Raw genomic sequence first — 16180 nt, 5'->3', positions numbered from 1 at the left:
ATAAAAATATAAATGTTGGGAGACAGATAATCTGTGAAAAAAAAAAACTTCTTTGGTTTCCCCAGTGGTAACTAGAAACAGCCAATCAGAGCCAGGAGGCGGGTCTTAGCGCTGTTCATCCCCCACTGTGTGGCGCTGCTCATCCCCCCTTTCCCCCCTCTCTGCAGCTAGCAGAGCCTGTTGTGAATGATCAGGCTAGTTAGCATGACAGCGGAGTTGTTTCTCCACCATTAGCACATTGAGCAGCGCTGTCATGCTACCTAGCCTGAATATTCTATCTTTAAATGTTTTCAATATTTTTATTAGACATAAATTGAAAAATTCTCATTATAAACAAAAATAAAGGCTTGAAAATATCTGTGTGGAATTAAACATATAATAATTTTGACTTTGTGAGTTGAAATATATTAACTTTACATTTATATTAAAATCTTTTAAATAGAGGCGGAGTTTCTTACATCATTTTAGATCTTCTGTATTTAGACGCTTTACATACAATAGTTTTTCCAAAATATTTTTTTTTCTTAGATGTTATTTCTTAACAAACAGTTGTTTCCAGAAAAGTCTTCTTCCACATTAAAACGTCCAAAATGATCCGAAGCGCCTCAGAAACGACACCGGGGTCTGGGATGTGTGCTGCATGGACAGGTGTGGTGCTGCGGGCTCATGAAGCTTAAAGCATGAAGCTCAATGTGCTGCGATGACATCATTGCATTTAAAACCCTGTTTGTTGGTTAACAACCCAAAAACACAGAGAAAGAATTTCCAGACAGGCACTCTGGCTTATTTGGTGTATATTAGCTTGTTTAATACACTTAAGGTTAAAAATAACTAGCAGATCACGGCAAAAGCACAACACAGTGACAGCATTCCTAATGGTTCCTTTTTTTTTTTTTTCTTCTTCTTTTTTTAACCCCGTGCAGGATATCAAGCATCCGGAGAGCTGGAAAACAAATGTGTTTATAGTTTGTTTATCGTGAAATTTTCCGTGACACTGCGCAGGAAAAGCACAAACACCCTGCATCATCCCTCGGAGAGACATTCTCGTTCAACTTTCTTGTCAGCCGGTTTAATTGACTCCGCTCATGTGAGCAGCATGGACAGCTGCAGACACTGCGAGAAAAGCAGAAACACATTACTTTAGTAGTTGAAAGTATGGCAGCAAATGGTGTGTGTGTGTGGCTCCGGAGTGCTGACTGTTTTAGTAAAGTACTTAGCAGATGGTTTTAAATGACTGTGACATTTGTTCCTTCACTTAAATTGTTTATTTTTTTTTTCTCAGCTCAGAGCTGGAAATGGTGGCACTTCTTCCAGCGCCCAGTAATCCCTGATCCCATTTTTCTGTTGGACTTAGTTTTGTTTGTTTAGGTCAGCCTGTGACTCCTTTTCTGTTCAGTAAGCTTCAGGGATTGTAAGCTCATCTGACAAAAGTCACGATGACGTGGTGAATCATTGTTCCTAAAAAACAAAACAAAAAAAAAGCCTTACAGAGCAACTATCAACATATGACTTCAGTCAAGGCTCTATAAAGGATTTTTTTTTTTTTTATTATTTTCACATTGTCTTTTATCCGGAGCACTTCAGAGGTTGAGCAACCTCCGGTCTTTAACTGAGAGCAATAAGTCACTTTGTTTACTTTCAGCTCAGCATCGGCTCAGCAGAGTGAGTGCAGCTGGAGCTGCAATTATGAATATGAACCAGTTTCATACCTCTGATAGATTTAGGCTTAAAATCATTTTAAGTAAACCAAAAAGTTGATACCTTAGATGATAGCAAAAAGAAATATCAGTTTTAGCTTCTTTTTGCCTTTATTAAAAACTAGCAGGGTGAACATTATTCAATAATCAATGGAAACATCTCGGTTTTCATCCCCTCATCCTGCATGTTTTCACTGCTATTATAAAGATTTATCCTTTGTGATGAGCTCCAGGTCACTGAGGTTGGAGTGCCTCCTAGTCATCACCCTAATCTTTAGTTTCCTTGTCAGATTCTCAGATTCTCTGTCAAATCAAGTCTCTGGTTGGGCGACTCCAAAACATTAAAAATAAACATTAATATCAATTGTTAGTCAGACTAAATTTAACAGACTACTTCTACATCTTCCAGATGCATGAATAATTCTAATCTTTTGTTTTATTAATGTTACAACAACACAGCCTACTTTCAATCGTCCAAAATGTATAAAAATAAAATCATGGTAAATTTTCTTTTTCCAGATTAACTGTATGGATAACAGATTTATTACAAATCAATGAACTGTTTATTCGGACAACAAAGGAATAAGATACTCTTTGTTTGATCTTTGTTTGTTTGATAGAATACACATCTATTTCATATTAATTTTTATTTTGATGGATACTTATTTATTTAATTTAACTTATTTTATATTGCATACTTAATTCTAAAAAGTTTTTTTTTTGCTCCTGGGACTTGATTATTTTTTTTTTTTTATATATATATTTTTTTGATTTTTTTGGAGCACATACAGTTTTACAAAATATTCAGAGGTTTTTGATTGGTTACATACTGTGAGCATAAAAGAAATCTGATTACTTTTAAAATCCACTCCCAGGTTATGACTCTAAAAGACAGAAAAGAGAGGTTGAGAAGGCCAGAGATGATATAAAGTGGCTACATAAGATAATATTTCAGCTTCCTAAGTTTTAAACATCTTGTGTCTCCTCAGGTAACCATCACCGACCACGGCGTTCCTCCCAAATCCACCACCGTCCGCGTCATCGTCCAGGTCCTGGACGACAACGACAACAGGCCGCTGTTCCTGGAGAAGATCTACAAGATCCAACTGCCGGAGCGCGAGAGACCCGAGAGAGAGCGAGCCACAAAGAGAGACCCTGTGTATCGGGTGATCGCATCGGACCGGGACGTTGGGCCCAATGCCGAAATTTCCTACAGCATTGAGGAAGGAGACGAACATGGCAAGTTTTTTATTGAGCCCAAGACCGGCCTGGTGTCGTCCAAGAAGTTCTCCTCTGCCGGAGAATACGACATCCTGACGGTGAGCGTTTACCCAGAAAGGTTTACGATTCCGCACAGAGTCGCTCATTAAGCTGTAAAACATTACAGCAGTTGCTTGTTTATTATTTTACTGTTTTATTATCCTGTTTTTCTCTCCAGCTGCATAGCTTTTCTTTCTCTTTTTTTTTCTCTTTACCCCACCTTATTCTGGTGGAAATGCAGTGTTAATTAGTCCACATGCAGAATACAAGGGTAGAGGAGACAGAAAGCAGAAGTTAATCCTTGTTTGTCTCACAATGAGATTCTTTTCTCAGGTGTTGATGTGGCTTTACACTTTAACCGTCAAATGTCTCATCACCGTGTCACCACAATACAAAGATCTTTGTTCCCAAAGATCACTTGGAAATAAATGTGTTATGTGTGTGAAAATTAACTCTGCTTTATATTTTATTCTAAGTGCCTCCATCACATGTTGCTGGTAATAACTGTCTTTTTGTGAAGTTGTCGGTGCCCTTTCTTAAAAACACATTCTGCTGCTAGAAAATGCTACTTACTAAACTTCAGTTCACTTTCAAAAGGAAACTGCACAGAAGAAGATTTAATACGCAAAATGTCAGGTATTGTGTTAGAGTTCTGAAATATCTGTTTGTAGGCCCATCACCATAACAAATTTTGCTGTATGATAAGTTGTCCCAGAATTTGTTTGATTTAACTTTAAGGTAAGGTAAGGTGTGTTCAGAAGCTCATTTCCAAGTTAAATCCTAACACAACTTTTTTAAAAAAATTTTTTATTTTTTTTACCCTTTTTCTCAGATTAAAGCGGTCGACAACGGGCGGCCTCAGAAATCGTCTACCTGTCGGCTGCACATCGAGTGGATTCCCAAACCGGAGGTGCCAGCTGATGCAGCTCCCCTGCGGTTCGAGGAGTTTCCCTTCACCTTTTCGGTCATGGAAAGTGACCCTGTGGCTCACATGGTGGGCGTCGTTGCCACAGAGTCCTCTGATGTTCCAGTGTGGTTCGAGATCACAGGTAGCGCCTTCTGTTTGTGCGCTATTGCTAAGTTTATGCATGCTGAATAAATGCTGGCTTGTAGTTAGACAACACTGTAGGACTAATATAGTGAATGTGTTTCTTCTGCTGCTTGAGTGTTTTTTGTTAATTAATTTAGCTTTTAGCTTCAAAACAGTGCAAACTGAAAGAGACTCACCTTGGTACTTAGTGATAAGACCATGTAGATTTAGGTAAGGTAGATAGAGTAGAATGGAACTGACAGCTAAATTAGCAAAAGTTAACATTGCTACTTAATATTTTTTCAATGTTATTTTACCCAATAATACATTTTAATTACTTTGATGAGGACAGTTCCATAAAAACATTTCATAGATTTTTGTGAGGTGCAGAGCAAAATAAAACTGACTCCCTGAGATGACCTTGCTTGTAATTGCTGAATTGCTAACTGCTGTAGGTTCATAGCAGCTAAATACTAAGGTAAGCATCTCAAACATTAATAGAGTAAAAAGTTCAACTTTGACCTTTATGCATATAGCAGCCATATTTGATTTTGGACAGGGGGCCTCCAAGTCAGAATTCTGACTTGAGTTGGGATTTTTCAGTATTGGAACCCAAACATCTGCATTGAAAGTAGCAATTTAAGGTGATTCAGGATGTGTCCTGGATAACTCACTGGGAGGTGTAGCAAGGACATTCAACTGGAAGAGGACCTAAGAGCCAAACCAGAATTTGTAATGCCTCCTTTTACCACCACCATCCAATCCCAGAGAAGCAACTAGAAAGTTCTGACTTCAGAGGACAAACTGAGTTCTCGATCAGCAGCCTTTAAGAACGTCAGGCAGGGCCTCCTGTACAACCTTAAACCTCGCTTTACAAGGATAGATGAACAAAGTAAGAAATCAGGTTAAAATTCAAATTTATGACACAATAAGGGAATATGTGTCAGTTATTGTCTTGATTAACACCACCTTCATTTTGCTGTCTGAGCTATTAGTTCACAAGTAAACAAATGAAAAGGTGAAACATTTTCCCTTCAAAATTTATATTTTCATGCCACTTTTGTCAACAATAAGAACACATATTGCCACATAACCACTCTGAAGCCGCACAATTTCCCTCAGTCACTGTTTTTGTCCTTGATAGTGTGACTCAATTGAATTTGCCATTCCCTTTACGATCTCAATTCATTTACTTTCCTCTTCTTTTTCCTGTTTAAGTACACTTTACCACAAAGCGGTGTTTTTGAGCGTCCAAACATAATTCTTCTCCTCCTAAGTGTCCCTTTTTAACTCTCAACATCCACTGTACACATGAAAAGATTTAAAAATGCCTTCCTTCAAACAGAAATGCCGGCTCCTCTCCCTCTCCGTCCGCCCGTTTTCCTTCTAATCAATGTCTGACTGACACGTCTCTTTTTTCTCTTCTCCTCCTCTTTGTGCTTTTTCATTGCTTTCCCTCTTTCTCTGGAATGTTCTGTTTGGTTGGATTGTTGCAAGACGGCAGTGAGGATTCTGAGATGTTTTACATCCTTCAGATGGCTTGTGACCACAACTGTACAGCAGAAGGTATCTGCTGGGATCTCCTAGTAGGCTGTGCTGTATTAAGAGATCGTGTGACGTTGTCTGTCTCTAGTGCTACCTGTTGGTTGTGGTTGGCATGTGGTCGATGTTTTCAGTTTTAGGTTTCATCTGCTAACGTGTAATGTGTATGGTGTTGCTACAAACATATTAGTTTGACCACCCTATTGATATTTAGTTTAAATAAATGAATAAAAGCAAATCAATATCGCTAATTAGTAACATCAGCATTGATTTGTGTGTGTTAAACAATGATATTTATGTTCTGCTCTCTAAGTTTCTCTAATCTTGTGAAAATAGATGCAGCTACATCAGGAATTGCTTCTAATCTTTTCTTTTTCTTTTTTTTCCCCGTTGTTTGCATGAAAAAACAAAATCGCAGGTGGTAATTACGACAGCCGCTTTGACGTGGGCAAGGCCAGTGGAACCTTGATTGTTGCACGGCCCCTGGACGCAGAGCAGAAATCAAATTACAACCTGACAGTGGAAGCCACAGATGGGACGCGAACTGTCAGCACTCAGGTAATTGAAACATTAATGAAACAGTTGGAGGCTGATGAGGCAGTTGTCATGGTTCTGTTTTCCTCATGTGAGGAATGGTGGGAGTTGAGAGACGGGTTATTAGTAGATCCAATGACCTGTTGGGTGATAATGATGTTATGATGCTATTGCTGCTTTGAACTGGTGAACAGGTAAAGAAAAAAGAAACGTTTTTAGGTTTAAATCTGTTCTTTCATTCTTAAAGAATGAGAGAACATTCTTTAAAAATACTTCATTTGGGAGCTTTGCTCCAGCATCAGTCTCTCTTAGTCATTTCTGGTGCAGAGTTGTAACCAAAACTTTTTCTTAGGGATGCACGATTTTACCAGCATGTTATCTGCTTTGGCCGATATTAGCTGTAAAATTTTATATTGACCAACAGCCATTCCATCAAAATAACTCACTCAAAGGTGTTCTTTTTGTATGTAAACATAATGCAAGTTGAAAGTGTTGCATCATTGCTAAATCGACAAAGATAATGCAGTATTTTAATTCCACAGTAGAGAAAGCCATATGGTTTCAATAAGTAAGTATAGAAAACAAATATCGGTATTGGTATCGGTTATCAGTCAAATGAGTTTTAGTATATTGGCATATCGGATATCGACCAAAAATCCAATGTGGTGCATCCCTATTTTTGTGTTTCCAGTGTAGATTTTTGAGCTCCTCATCACTTGCTGTGCTTCTCCTTGAATCAGTGAGATTCCCCTCATCTTCTCTGAAGCTGCCTTTTCTGAATAAACAAATCCAACTAAAGGTGGAATAGCTTGCCTTGCTCCCCGGCTGACACCACAAGTGCCACAATAAAAGCTTTTTAAGTGTGCAAGCCACCTCCGGTTTTTGTTCCGATGGTCATGCCTTGTCCATGAGATTTTCCGTGTTTTTTCCGTGGTAGTTTGGGCCGTGCAGGATGGTTACAATCAAAATCTTTCATCCTTTGTCCTTCAAAGTGGGGCTTCAGACGACTATTGCTGGAAAATAATGTATTTGTTGTCAGTTCGTATGAATACAGCCTTTCATCATCTGGTTGTGGTGCTCCAGTGAGCCTTGGACGAGGCGCATCTTTGCTGGCATTTTGGAGCTCGTCCGCCAAAGCAGCATGTCCTTTAGAGCAAACCCTTAAAAACAGTAACACGGTTTGCTCAGCTGAGATGTTTTCTCTCTGTTGCGTACTTTGTCAGAAGCTCTGTCAACAGAAATTTGTTTAAAAGCCTCTTAGCAACACTTTTCGCTGTGACATTTTAAGTGAGATTATTCACGTTTAAAGGTCAGGGCAGATGGCAATGCCTCCTCAGTCTGTTTGGTGGTCTCATCATGTTCAACTCAACTCACTTCTCCTCCACAGTGTCCTGCTGCAGTCTGCATGATGCCTTTAAAAAGAAAGATACTGAAGTATTGTAGAGATTCAAATCTATCAGTCTGGCTCGTTTGTTGACCAACTTTAAAATTAGCATTTTATCATTAATCATTCTCTAAATTGAATTATATTTCATTTAATACATTATAGCATGCCTAAACTTGAGCGGATTGAGTCATATTCCCTTTGAATGCATGTACATAAAATGGACCTTTTTACTTTTTATAAAAATACTGAAATAACTTGATTTTACACTGAACTGAAATAAATTAAATGGAAGAGGAAAATGGAAATTTAAATGAACTGTACTTGGTAGAATCAACTAAATGAACTGAACTTATTTAAACCAGATAGAGTTTAACTGAGATGAAAGAAATGCACCTAAATGCATAAAAAAATAAAATCAGTTAGATTGACTGAGCTGAATTGGGCTGAATTTAATTTAACTGAACTGAGTCAAACTGAATTTATCTGAAACTTACTGGAATTAACTGAACTGTGCTGAACTTAAATGAATTGAATTAGAACATATATTATGTCACCCAGAGGTGAATTAATTTGGATTTGAAATGAATGAAAATAAATTGAACCAATTGAGTTCAGTTAAATTGAGTTGAGCTGAAATGACAAACTGAGTTTGAACTGGTCTCAGCTAATTTCAACTGAACAGTATTGAATTGCTTTGAATTGACTAGAATATAAATAGGTCTATGGAAAAAAAAAAACATTTTATTTTTATTCCCCTTTAAATGAAAATAAGTAAAATATTTGTACGTATTTTTTATTTGAAATGGTTTTATGGAGAATAGAGGAGGACCAAAGTCAAATTCCTCGTTTATGACACAAAACTGGCAAATAAAATGAATTGCTTTGGTCTAAATTGTGCCTTCGAACCAGATGTTGCAGAACAAATGAAGTAGCTGAGAGTAGCAGGCAGCTTTACCCTAACAGCTCAGGTTTAAACATGTGTATTGTCAGAGCGGCAACTGATCCGCTCCTCTGCTGATGTGTGTGACAATATAAACCCCGATTACTGAAGGTCAGTTGTTTGGGAGAGGACATACTCCATTTCTGCTCTACACACACTATTTATTGCAAAATAAGTTGCTACAATTGGCCACTGTACTCCTTGACACAACAAATATAAACCAGACCATGTAAGAATTGTACCAGTTCACAAACCAGATATTCATTATTTTCTGCAAGAATCTTTGAAAATTAACACTTATTCCCACGTTAAAACTTGAGAGGAGAAAGTTAGTTGCTCAGGTCTTAAATAGTTTAGCAGTGTTTCCATTGCAAATGTGCACAAAACCTTGTGAATATTCCTTTAATGTCGAAAAAAACAATTTCATTATTGTGGTGTTTCCATTTAATAAGAAAAGCAATTGAATTCACACGTGAATTTTAACCGGTAAGCAGGCTATTTCTTGCTGTTGGATGTTTTAAACACAGACCAGACCTAAAGATCTGGATAAAATGATTCTTGAAGTAATTGCTGAAAAGCAAATGGTGAAGAAACTTGTATGTATTTAGTTTCACGTTGCTTTTTTGCAAGTTACACACTGAAAGGTTGACATATAACACATTAGAGATTCTTTCACTCTGTCAATCCACAGCTGTACGTTATTTACCTGCTAAAACAAGATGTATCGGCAGATTAATGGACAGGTCACATTACAGTGAAGATTGTGTCAGGTTGTTTATGTCTTTTTTTGGACAATATGGTGCAACTGAAAATGACAGTAAAAAATGAAACAATGGTTGGTTTGTTAACTCTGGACTTGCTCTGTTTGGGTGCAGCATGGGATTTGCTTTGACAGAAACACATTTTTTTCCATACTGCAAATTAGATCTAGACTGTCATACACTTTGTACCTCGTGAAACTGAAAGTTAGACTTATCTATTCCTCAAATCAAAGTCATAAGGAGGCTGTGCTGCCAGACAGGCTGGCCTATTTTCTCTCTCTTAGGAATGTTTCCTCTCTTTTTGTTCTCTTTCGCTCTCTAGTCCTCTTTGTGTTTCTTTCTGCTGCGCTCCCTCTGAGCCTCTTCGAGCTGCTCTGCATTTATAGGCCAGATGTGAAAGACCGATGATCATCTTCAAGAGCTAACAGAAGTGCCGGACCTCTGTGGGTTGTGGGCGGTGGTAATCCTGTTTTGGGAACATTGTTGATCGCTCTGTGCCAGTGGCCTGGCTTTGCCCGGAACCTGCCACCTGGCAGGGGGCTTGGCTTCCTGCACAACGAGGACAAAGAACGTTCCCTCATGCCCTGTTCTGGATATCGCACAAAGGAAGTTTTATGCTTTATAAGGCTCAGTTTTAAATTTCTTCCCATGTAGTATTTGGGAATAATTTCAAATTACAGTAAACTGATCTGAAAAAATATAGAAGATATCAGATCTAAGGCTCCAGGGATCCATTTTTAATAACAGTAGAATGAATCCTGGTCTGTGGGAAGTCTACAGGAAGCAGTTGGCTAGGATTCTGTGTACTTCTCATTCGGCCATCGTATTTCTATGAAGGCGTCTCTAAAGAATCAGCTGATGAAGACGAGGGGAGCCACATTCCAGCTTGGGCACCTCATAGCCAGGAGCCGCGCCAACAAGGCAGCCTCGGCATGCGGCCCAGCCTCCCCTCCCCTCCCTCTTCTCAAGCTATACAACATCCTCCCTTGACCGTTGAGAAGTACCTCAAGCTGTTCTGCTCACAATCTGTTCCTGGTCTCCTGTTTCTCTTGTCATCTTAGCCCACATTACAAAGCCTTTCTATATATCTCACTTGAAGGTTTGCTATAATTACATACTTTTGCTGCCGTGAGCATTAGAGATGATTATTGTTCCTCAGTGCTCATTTGCAGCTCATTCCTAGCAACAGCTATTGCCTGGGTGTTGATTTTAGAAAGCATATTTTTCATATATTCTGTTATTTTTCAGTAATGCTTGGGTTTGCTACAGAGAATGCAAGGCAGCCAAGAATGTAAGTGAAATCTGCAGCAAACTGATGATGTTACTGTTGAATGATGGCATCAACGCATAACACAAAGACAACTACTGACCAAAATGGGGGTAGCTTAAATTTGACTTCATAAAATGAAGATTTATATATTGATGTATCAGGAGAAAGAGGTCAGGAGAATTGTTCTTTGTCAGCAGTAGTTTGTAGGGATCAATCGATTTACACAGATTCACTTTTTTCACTTCCAATACCAATATCTGAGGTTTCATATCAGTTGATTCTGATCTGATACAGAAAAACATGCTGAATTGACTTGAGATGTTTCTATTTTTAAACACAAACCCAAATGTACTGAATTACAAATGTGTTTACTAACTCTGCATCAGAACAACACACTTAAATACACCAACAGCTTCACAAGCTTGGTCAAACATATATAACAGCATTCATTTGTTCAGTCAGTGCAATTAGGAGTAAAACAGCTAATGGAAAATAAATAATGAAAAAACTGAATTTGACAAAAATTCTTGTAAAGATAAACTGCAACAAACATTGTTTTCAAATAGTTCAGAAAGTGCAAGTCAGAGTTTTATTATTTATTATCTTTATAATTTATTTACTAAAATAAATAATAAAGCATAATGTCACTCAGAGCACAAAGCATAGAATTAGACTGAATAGATCTGACACATGTAAGGGCGCATTATCACCAACAACAGATTTAGAATTTTTCCAATATCAGGACCAATAAGGATCAGCGCTCCCACCTTTCCAACCATGCTATCGTAATAACCTACATTATATTGTCTGAACCAGGTTTCAGTTTTGTAAGTCTCACTTTTCTTCACGAGTTCATGTTTTACTTCACTAAAAACATGAAGCAGTAGCTGTCAAAATGTTACTCCACAGACACCGTCTGTCAAGCCACATCTGTAGTTCTCACCACCATTTAGCTCAGACACGGAGAAAAAAAACAAAGCTGCTACAGTTAGATACTGTGGATGAACACGAAGTAGAAACTTTGGTGGAGACAAGTGAGATCTGTGGATCTCTAGGAAGAAATCGTTTTCTTACTTGATGAATTTTTTACACAGCTGCAGATTCTTTCATTGATAGTCTGACTTCCTGTTCAACCTGAGGCCGTACGCTTATTCGTCGGCTTTAGTCTATTTCTCACTTTTAGAAGAATTTTTTCCAAGAATCCATTGCAAAAATTCTGTTGCAAAATGCATTTACAACAGAAAGAATAACTATATGTTCTTATATGTGTTAGAAATCTGGAGGCTCACATTTACTTTTGAAGAATAGATGATCTTTGAAGCACGAGTCCTCAAAGTGGCTTCATATTCATTTGACATATTCCAGTAGAAACTTCCATTGTGATTACTGATGCTACATTCATAAATGATCGTGCCTTCCTGTTTTAGTGGGTGTTTTTTTTGTTTGTTTTGTTTTTGTTTCAGAAAGGTGTTTTCAAAAAATATGTTTTAAGTAAACAACAAATTGGACCATTGTGATTCAGGTAGCTTTGGATTTTTTTAATTTTATTTTTTGCTTTAATTTTTTTTTATATATATATATTTACTTTGAAGACTTGTATAAAAAGAAGTCACCTGCTGACAGGAAGCAGGTGTAGCTATGGAAGACAGACTTTTGTTTGAGGAGATTTTATATCCCTTGTTATACCTATGCTTTCTTTATATTTCAATTGAAGTCCAGTTAGAAATACATATTTTGCTGCTTTGACTATCAAATATGATAATGCTTCTATTTTGTTTTTCATTCACGCCCACAGGCCCCTTTCGAAGTTATCAAGTTGATTTTCATTTAATCCCAAACTTGACCGTCACCCTGAGCGTTTCTTAGTTTTTCTTACTGTCGCTTATCTCCCTGACTCTCATCTTTTTTCTTTAATCTTCAGTATCTCCATCTGTCATGTCTGTTTCTCAGACCCAGTCGCGTTTCTCTTCAGCGTTCCCTCTGGAAGTCGTGCACAAAGACTACAGAGCTTTTCTTTACACCAGTGCAGTCAGGCTGCATCATACTGCTGTGTGATGCATTGGGACAAAGTGCCTTTGAAATGTCTTTCTTGCAAAAGGAGAAGTGTGAGTTTGTGTGTGTATATGTTTGATGTGGAGGTAAATAGGCTTTTTGTGAGACTTTATAATGCACTGTAGATAGATGTATTGTAGATGGAGGTGACCAGGTCTCACTCCTTTCAGCTTCTTCGCAGCACTATCAGTTCTTTCCACCCTTCTTTGCTTTAAAAAAAGGCGTTATCTTTTGCTGGCCACATTGAGAACTGTTGTATAGCCTCTTTTGTGTGGAGGCACATGTAAAAGTGCAGAATTGATGTGCTTGTTTTGGTGTGGGTGGGAGGTTGGGTGCATGCTCCACGTGTAGAAAAGGTGGATTTGGAGACACCAGGGATCTGGCGCTATACATCGCTTGGCCCAACATCAGAAGTCGAGCTTGGAGTGAGACCAGATTGTCACACTGTTTGCTTCCTCAGAGTTAACATTGATTCAGAATAAACGCACTTGTTTTAACATTTCACGTCCCGATTAGCAGCTTGATATGGGGTTGCTTACAACAGAGGAGCCGTGGCGTGCAGCCAGAACGCGGCTCTGACAGACAGCATGCATCCCGGCGCTCCCCCTGCAAGATGACATCTGTGGGCCTCAGTAGCAATGCCAACATCACAGCACACAGCAGATTGTAAATGTTATCAGTCCTGTCAGGTTGAGGCTATATTTGTCTCTTGTATCAGCTCACAATGACTAACAAACACTCTTAGCGCCACAAACCAAACGGCCAATTGTTTAGACCAGAGATCTGACAAACCCTGGTTACCTAGTGAGCGGCCACCTGTTCAAGGCTTTTGTGTCCTGGACAGCCCCGCTTCCACCGAGCCGGCACCTTGCAGCTCGGCTTCAACGGTTTTCCTACATGGCATCACCCCCTGGTGTCTGGTATGCAGGTGTCTAATCTCGGCTGATCCCTTTGTTCCCCATGTTTGGCATGGGTGGAAGCCCCTCACTGCTCTGGGAAGCAAAGATGGCATTCCGGCAGCTCTCCGTAATCCTCTGTCGGAAGTCCAGTAGACGAGTGGCTGGTGTTGATAAAACATGCTCTCAGAGGAATTTTACAGTTTGCAGGCGTTCGATTTTTAGTTTAGAATGAGCAAAAGATTAATTGCTCAAACAGTAACACATTTTTCAGCACAAAAAAAGCTAGTTAGAACAGTTGTGAAAAATCTTTTTTTATGAAGAAAAGTTTACCTAATCGCAATTTCTATCTGAATAGAATGCGGTTTTATTTCACTTACATAAAAAAATTCTCTCTTGTGGTACTCACTATCAATCAAGTTATTGATCATAATTTGTTTCCGAACTGGGTTAAAAAGTTAGGACCAACTACTCTGAAATAATAAGACTGACCCTTTGGTTGAACTTCATAGATGCATCGCTGAGATTAAAATCTGTTGGTTGAGGTTATCTACCAGTCTTTGACATCCATGTGTGAAATATCTGGCCCACCCCTCACATTAAGTTTTGAGACATTTGAGGGGTTTTGGTGGGGTTTTTTTTTTGTTTATAATTTATATTAAAATTGGATATACCCAAATGTGTTAGAAAACTTGCAGGTTGCTGTGTGGTGTCCTATGTTTTCACAAGATTCTGTATATGCTGTTTCATCAATTTATCCTTAACAAAGACATATAAGCATGTTTTGACTCCTTTAGTCATCAAAACATAATGAAATAAATCTTTTTGTGCAACTATTAGTTTCCTTTTCACTTTTCCTCAGTTCTTTAGTCTGACTCATAAATTCCTTTCTCTAATAAACACTTCTGCACAAAGCTTGCAACTCATCAAGACGTTTTATTGATGCATTGATTTTGTTGTTTAGAATCAAGTGGTGTTCACTAAAAGCTTTTCTGTCTGAGGTATCGATGCAGATATCTGGGCCATTATAATGACAAAAGTTAGAATGTATTTATGTGAGGAGAGAAAGAACACTGGAGTTCTCCCAACCAGTCTACATGTGCTTTTAAGACTTGGAGAAAGTATTTGGCTTAGTCCCTCGGGGAGTCCTGTGTGAGATATGGTACCAGGCCCTTTAACATGGGCTGTTATGTCCCTGTACAACCGGAGCTTGGTCCTCATTGCGGTGTGTAAGTTGAACTGAGGGTTGGACTCTGTCAAAGTTGCAATGGTCACTGTTCATAACCTTTATGGACAGAAGTTGTGGATGCAGTCAAGGTGTTGAAGGGATCTGCTTTGGTGATCTCAGAATCAAGTCTCTGCTTGTTGCAGATAATGTGGTCCTACTGGATTCATCAGGTCATGATCTACAGCTTTCACTGGAGCGGTTCGCTCCACTGTGAAGCAGCTGAGAACAGGATCAGTGCCTCCAGATCCGACGCCATGGTCGTCACAAAGGGTAGAGTTCCCTCTCCAGTTCAGAGAAGAGATACTGCCCCAAGTGGAGGAGTTTAAGTATCTCAGGGTCTTTTTCATGAATGAGGGATAAATGGAGCTGGAGATCGACAGGCAGATCACCAATCTGCCTGTCGATTGGTGACTTATTTTTAGTCAAATCTATTTTGAATTCCAAAAATATTCAAACCTTTTGGACTCTTCACTTTTTACTTTGTTACCAACAAAGCTGCATTGGGGGAACTTTATGACTTGCCAACAGTAACTAGTGCATAATGATGAACCTCACACAAGTGTCACATTTTTTCGAGCTTCTAACAAGTTTTCTTTCAGCATTGCCTTCTATTTTGATCCATCCGTCTTCCTGTCAGCTCTATCCATCTTCCCCTTTCTTGCTATAATAATAATAGTATCCCACAGCTTGATTCTATCACCATGATGTTTCATGTTGGTCTTGATGTGACCGCCATATTGTACTGTTTGTTTTCCACCACAGATATGTTTTCAAGAATTGAGAGGGGTGAATACAAATGCATGCCACTCCCTAAATTTTGATTTGTGACAATTTCTGAAAACTATGTAACTGTGAAAAACATCAAGGTCTATGAAAACGCTTTCAAGCCTCGTGCAAATGCTTGCTTCATTTCAGTTACCATTTCTTTAATAAATGTAGCAGAAACTTTAACTTTAACTCTTATGTTTAAGTGTGAACATAAGCTTATGATCACTCAGCGTGCGTGCGTGCATGTGTGTGTGTGTGTGTGTGTGTGAAAGGGTGAATGACTTACTGTAGTGCGAAGTCCTTTGGGGTACTCCGAACTTGATAAAACTCTATACAAGTATGAGTCCAAACTATTTTTCAGTCAACTCAGATTTTTTTTACCGACCATCTTATTTGTTACAATACAATTGCTTTACTCCTTCAGGTGCTCATCCGGGTCATTGACACCAACAACCACCGGCCACAGTTCACCCAGCAGGTGTACGTTGTGAACGTCCCTGAAGACGAGCCAGCGGGCACCGAGGTCCTGCAGATCAGCGCTGTGGACAGAGACGAGAAAAACAAACTGACCTACACACTCCTGAGCAGCACCGATCCCTTCAGCCTGCGCAAGTTCCGGCTGGACCCAGGAACGGGCATCCTGTTCACCACAGAGCGGCTGGACCACGAGACCATGCATCGCCACATCCTCACTGTGATGGTAGGAGTCAGCTGGAACATTAACAAGAGCACATCTTTGCTGAAAGGAAAATAGTCCTGTTACATTTGGTTGATCTGAGTTATTTTGAGGCTGTATTACTATGCCAAAAATGAAA

General features: G+C 39.0%; 1 protein-coding gene across 12 annotated transcripts in view; it reads left to right on the top strand.

Annotated features, from left to right (window-relative positions):
- fat1a (FAT atypical cadherin 1a) overlaps positions 1-16180 on the top strand; it is a 97878-nt gene that overhangs the window by 45623 nt on the left and 36075 nt on the right. For 10 of the 12 annotated variants that reach the window (XR_533180.1, XR_533182.1, XR_533183.2 and 7 more), the window contains exons 5-9: positions 2687-3016; positions 3790-4006; positions 5485-5553; positions 5948-6087; positions 15790-16065. Coding sequence is in view for 8 of the 12 variants with exons in the window: in XM_008403969.2 (XP_008402191.1) it covers positions 2687-3016; positions 3790-4006; positions 5485-5553; positions 5948-6087; positions 15790-16065 (1032 nt within the window). In the remaining 4 variants the exon portion in view is untranslated. The remainder of the gene's footprint in view (positions 1-2686; positions 3017-3789; positions 4007-5484; positions 5554-5947; positions 6088-15789; positions 16066-16180) is intronic. The other 2 variants (XM_008403992.2, XM_008403983.2) reach the window with 1 other exon arrangement.

This window comes from Poecilia reticulata, linkage group LG1 (genome assembly GCF_000633615.1).
Source record: "Poecilia reticulata strain Guanapo linkage group LG1, Guppy_female_1.0+MT, whole genome shotgun sequence".
NCBI classification, from domain to species: domain Eukaryota; kingdom Metazoa; phylum Chordata; class Actinopteri; order Cyprinodontiformes; family Poeciliidae; genus Poecilia; species Poecilia reticulata.
The sequence above is the reverse complement of the archived record's forward strand: the minus strand, read 5'-3'. Positions and strand labels throughout refer to the sequence as shown.